At 37.0% G+C, this 6,262-nt stretch overlaps 1 protein-coding gene across 1 annotated transcript; it reads left to right on the top strand.

The window, feature by feature from the left end:
* Positions 1-2,611: 2,611 nt before the first annotated feature.
* LOC107726933 (WW domain binding protein 1-like) lies at positions 2,612-3,521 on the top strand (the record flags this gene model as incomplete). The annotated part of the gene is made up of 1 exon (XM_016536628.1): positions 2,612-3,521. A coding segment is annotated over one exon (777 nt), but the record flags the coding sequence as incomplete, so codon positions are not given.
* Positions 3,522-6,262: the final 2,741 nt, after the last annotated feature.

The raw sequence follows: 6,262 nt of genomic DNA, 5'->3' as shown, positions 1-6,262 counted from the left end.
AGAAACACACGGAGTAGAGGTGGTGGGAGAATTAGCAGCGCGCTAACTACCATGTACTTACATCAAAAATTAAGTACAATGTACTTATTGTGCTCATATTGTATTGCAAAACACTTTTGCTGCTATTGAGGAGGGATACGGGTAGGTTAGGGGCAGGTTTGTTGGTATGGGTAGGTTTAAAGGTGGGTTAACTGTGTAATTATAAATGTAATTACAGAAATTAATTACAGATGTAATTACATGCAGGTATTTTTTAAATATAAGTACAATGTAAAAACATGTATGTACACAATAAGTGCATTGTACCAAATTATTAATTTAAATGTAAGTACATAGTTGTTAAGACCACTTAATATAAAGTGGGTCCGATGATGATAATGTATGTAATGACATGCATATATTGGAAACCATGTACGTTTCATCTATGTTTTGTTTAAAGTTGCATATATACGTAGTTTTATTGTTTCCGATTTCCGAGGCAGATGATGAATGAAGTTGCAGAGACAACCAGTACCTTGACCTTATCATTCATACTGTAATTCTTTTAAAACAGTCATGTTGCAAACCATCCATTTTGACAGTTGTTTCAACAAGAGGTTGAAAGACATGCATTGTTACTGTATTCATTTGTATCCTGTATACTATATGGTCACACTTTATTTTAAGGTCTAATTCTCGCTATTAACAAACCATTAACTACGACTTTTGCCTCAAACTCTTAATTTGCTCATTAGTAGTTAGTAAAGGTAGTTGATAAGTTTATTGGGTAAGATTAGGGATGTAGAATATGGTCATGCAGAATAAGTGCTTTATAAGTACTATTAAACAGCCAATATGTTAATAATTGGCATGCTAACTAGCAACTAGTTAATAGTGAGAATCGAATAGGAATAAAGGAATAAAGCCCTGCTATGAATTATTAAACATTCTTGTTTTATGTCAGAATTAAAAGATAAACATTCAATTAAAAGAGCGCTACAGTCGATGTATACGTTTTATTAATTTGAAAGCTTCTGAATCCTTTGGGAATAAAATCTATATGAAATGACTTGTCCATGATTAATTGTACTGTTCCTGTTACATATGAAGATCATGAACTGACAATCTCAAGTATACACCATTTAGTACAGAAAAATATATGTCTATTCCATAATTGTGAGATTGGCTGACTAACAGTTTGAAGCTGGGCTAAGTTCTTCAGTCATAGGCCATTCTGCTGGAACCACAATTCCACTTCATGACTGACCAGGGATGTTTGTAGTGTTTCGGTCAGGTTTCAGTCTTTTCTTTTAAAGTAGAGTATGATCAGTATGCCTTAGTCTGATCAACATAAAAGCGTGTGTGTGTGTGTGTGTGTGTGCGTGTTTTTTGTGACAAATGAGGACATTTGTATAAATAATGACAAGGGTATGACATAGGTATTACAAGGAGATGGTGACTTTTCAGGACATTACCCCATGTCCCCACTTTTCAAAACGCATATAAATCACACAGAATGGAGTGTATTGAAAATCTGAAATAGCACAAAGTTTCCCGTGAGGGGTAGGTTTAGGTGTAGGGTTGGTGTAGGGCAATAGTTGTTTAGATCCAATGAGAAAGTGTTTTTATGAGGGGGGAGGGGTCTTACAAGGGTACTTGTGATCTTACAGGGGTAAATAAAGAACTGGGGCTGGTTGCATAAACTTGTTTAGACTAGTCTTAAAAGGTTAGCCATCTATTTTTTTCTTCAAGACTGGTCATAACTTTTTAATTCAGTTATGAAAAGGTAGATTGGTCTTATTTGTATTGGAAAAGTAAGACTGATTACCCCTTGGCAACTGCTAGTTGGTCAAACTAGTAATATGGTGGCTAAGTTTATGCGACTGGCCCCTGGTTGTATAGTATTTACTTTACTCTTTACTTCAGAAACTGTGTCTAAAAAGGGTAATATTTTATATATTTTAGGTCTGAGATGTGGGAACGTTGAAGAGAGACATTTTGCATTTTTGGTCGGCGTTGCCGTCTAATCAGCCAATATTGTCTTAAATAGCCTGCATAGCACTTCATCTTTTATAACATAGGATTTTGACCAAATATATTAAATCTTGATTTTTGTATAATGTTGCAACAAAATGTTAATTTTAATTTTGTGAAAAATTACAGTTTTGGACATATAAGGTAATAAAAATATTTTTTAAAATACCTTAAAGTTACTACAAATGAGCATGTAAAGCAAATATCTTTAAAAGAAATTCCGTGTGGAGCATGCCCCCAATCCGCGCAATGTTCTCACCTTTTTCCCCCTTACCTGTTTGCATCTCTGGTTATAGTTATGTGCAATGTAAACTCTTATAAAAAGGTTCTATAACCTTTTTCTAAGAGTGTACAATGAAATATATTTTAAAATATACAATAATGTAAGTGGAATAGTAAACAGAGATAGATTGGGTACATTTATGTGTTATTATAGAATGCCCAACAAAGCAGTACAAGTTGGATAAAATGTAAGTATGCAGATCGGTGAAAACTGTCTGTAAATAGCTAACAATAATATCTGAATCAAGTTATTAACAGCTTGGAAGAGCTACTACTTGATCTGTTCATTGCCCCTTAGAAGAAATGCATGCTTTAGTCACGGTCAGTCAATAAATGCATTTCTTCGTCCTCTTCTCCAGGGTTCCTGTCTGGCTACCTCTTACCGGCATACGAGGAAGTTGAGAACAGACCTCCGACGCCCCCGCCTCCGTACAGTGCCTCTCAGCCAGGCCAGTCCACCAGCATTGACCCCCTGTGCTCTGAACAACCAGATGAGTTCTGCCCTCCACTGCAGTCCAGCCCCGTCGTCCTGTCTGCATCTGAGAACTGTTCCCTGGGACCCTGTGTAGAGCAGCCACATACTCCCACTGCACACCGCCCTGTCAGAAACACCCACAAAGCACAGTACCTCAGCCGAGGAGAGGACGGGCAGCCCCAGCAGGTAGCGTGCGCTACCTCACACAGCCCCATCAAACAGTGCAGCTCGGGCGAGGATCTGACTGAACCCGTAGAAGACCGTTCTCCCGACAGCGAAGACAAGACTCCAGGACGCCACCGGCGCTTCACAGGCGACTCTGGGATTGAGGTATGCGTTTGCAACCAAGGGCCCGGGGATGGAGAGGAGGAGATGAAAGAGCTTGTAGGGCACACGGATGGAGGGGTGCTCGAGGAGCAGGACTTCTGTGATAGCTGCAACCTCCGCGGCGGCGGCAGCCCTCCTCGTGGTTCGGGGGATGAGGAACAGGACCTGGCTGCCTCAGATGTGCCTCTAGAGCAAAGAGAGCATCAGCGACCTCCAGTCTGCCTCCATCTGCACACCATCAACGAACAGGACGGTCCACATCACGCTAATAACACGGACCCCCAGAGTTGAGCACAACCGGTTCCAGCAGAGACTTACTTTAGACTGCTGTCTCCCTTTACTTTCTTGAGATGCATCAGTTTGTACTGTCAGCAATGTCACTTTGGGTGTACTTTTTGTGTGTGTGTGTGTGTGTGTGTGCGTTTTTGTGACAAATGAGGACATAAATTTGTATAATGACAAGGGTATGACATAGGTATTACAAGGAGAAGGTGACTTTTTAGGACATTACCCCATGTCCCCACTTTTCAAAACGCATATAAATCACACAGAATGGAGTGTATTGAAAATCTGAAATAGCACAAAGTTTCCCGTGAGGGGTAGGTTTAGGTGTAGGGCAATAGAATATACAGTCTGTACAGTAGAAAAACCATTACGCCTATGGGATGTCCCCACTTTTCACAAAAACAAACTTGTGTGTGTTTGTTTGTTTGTTTTTACCAGGCTGAGTAAAATTAATGGTTAACACTTTAAAATTAGGTTTCTTTAGTTTAACAATTAACATGTACTACTAATAAACTGTATTTCTACAGTGTTTATTAATCTTTGTTAATTTCAACATTTACTAATACATTATTAAAATCAAAAGTTGTATTTGTTCAAATCAGTTAATGCACTGTGAACTATCAACAAACAATAAATAGCTATATTTTTGTTAACTAACATTAACAAAGATCAATAAATTCTATAACAAATGTATTGCTCATGGTTCATGTTAGTTAACACAACTAATGTTAACAAATGAAACATTATTGTAAAGTGTTACCAAATAATGATTCACACCATTGTCCTGTGACAAAAAAAATAAATAAAAAAAAGCCTGAGATGACAATACAACACAGACCATAAGTAAATGTATATTGGATATATTAAGATATTAATACATAAAGTATAAAAGAGAATAAATAAATAATATGAATTAAGATGTTTGTGACTGCTATCCAGATGTCACGCCAAATGTGTTTAATCCTGAAAAATGTGGGGAAACAATAAGTGTGTAATAATTTAACACTGCATACTGTACTGTTTTTGCATTAGTGAAAATATTTTATAAATATATAATTTATTTTGCGCATGTGAATTGCTATTTTAATGTATTTTTATTTTTTTCATGCACATTAATTGTTTTCTGTGCAAGTGAATTAGGTTTCATTGATGTGAAATTGGCTATATGTGTGTGCATGGTGTTTTTTGTGTGAAGTATTAATGAGCCTGATCTGTCTCCATACATTTGGTTCTGGCACCCTCATTTCCTGCCACCTGACAGACATACTTCCCCTGTGGTTTATTTTTTTAGTTCTCAGAACTGTGATCTATCTGTTTAGAAATGTTTCAGTCTGTTTGTTTCTTTTTAACCTCCATTAACACTTGGCAAAAATCTGCCTTCAGAACGTTGTCCAGCACAAACTCCAGCCAACAGAGTGCTCACACTGGCCTCGCAACATCCAAAACGGGGTCTGTGTGAGCATATACAAGACAGTCTGGCAGGAAAGACAGATACGGAGTCAGAGAGAAACAAGCAGAAAGAGATACATAGAGTAATTAACTAATGATTGAACGGGCTAAACCAACAAAAGGGGAAGAAACCACAACAAACAGTCCACAGGGGTGTTACAAAATTAAAGTATATAAATGATTTAGCAAACAAATTTTCAATTAACTAAAACACATACTTACGCATTTTCAACTCCTGGTACATGACAACTTGATGCAACACAACAGACGGGATGGCATAATTAGGTTCGGACTGGTAAGGTTTGGCTGAGGCAACACTAGTGGGGATGATGCAGATTGACCCAAGCGTTGAGAAGTTTGGAACCAAAAAAGCGTGGGCAAATCTCTTTTCAAGTCACCGTAGACATATGATTGGTTTCTAACCATGCCAACTCTCTGCATGTTTGTTAACATTTGAAAATAAAGCCAAGACTAATAGATGATCAAGTCATATAGATTGTTTGACCAAATGTAAGCGTTTCTTTTTTACCACTTTTTTCAGTCTAATAGATTGGAGGAATACATAAATTTGTACCTTTCCATCTGTGGTGATTAATTTGAGATAATGACTTATGGTTTGGACTGTACGGGGTGTTAGTATGCAGGTTGTCCTTGTATATGGGAATCCAGTTTAAACTATGAGAGGGGAAAAGAAAAACATGGGTCTTCCTATATTTTAATGTTAATCCGAACCAGGGCCGTGCAGAGACCTTTGAAGGGGCAGGTGCTCAAAGTATAAAAGGAGCACACAGAACACAGCTTTAAAATAGGGCTGTGCTCCTTGCTGATACGTGTATTGAAACGGATGCTTCTGTATTGATACAGCAGCAAATGCCGTGATGCAGTTTTTTAAAAAGAAACACAGAACAGAAAAGACCATTTTAAGTTATTTTTTTTTCTTTGCACCTCTTAAATACTCTAGAATTAGAAACTGAGGTAACACTTTAGAACAGGGAACACTTATTCACTATTAACTACGACTTTTCCCTCAATAAATTCCTAATTTGCTGCTTATTAATAGTTAGTAAGGTAGTTGTTAAGTTTAGGTATTTGGTAGGATTAGGGATGTAGAATAAGGTCATGTAAAATAAGCCATTAATATGTGCTTAATTAGTACTAATAAATGGCTAAAATTCTAGTAATATGCATGCTAATAAGCAACTAGTTAAGAGAACCTAAAATAAAGTGTTACCATATTACCTAATGATTAACATATGATTAATGTAAATTGAAATACTAACAAATGTCAGTAAACTTTCAGTTCATATGATCTTCATTTGTTGGTCTTTGTTTGTTGTGTAGACCTTTATTCACACATCTTAACAAATTATCCATTAATCATTTGTTCATGTTTTTGCAGTACCCAATCTAAAGTGGAAACTATTCATAATT

Source organism: Sinocyclocheilus rhinocerous, unplaced genomic scaffold (genome assembly GCF_001515625.1).
Source record: "Sinocyclocheilus rhinocerous isolate Xijiao unplaced genomic scaffold, SAMN03320098_v1.1 scaffold10250, whole genome shotgun sequence".
Lineage (NCBI taxonomy): Eukaryota > Metazoa > Chordata > Actinopteri > Cypriniformes > Cyprinidae > Sinocyclocheilus > Sinocyclocheilus rhinocerous.
Note: the sequence above shows the minus strand (reverse complement) of the source record. Positions and strands in the feature narration are given on the sequence as shown.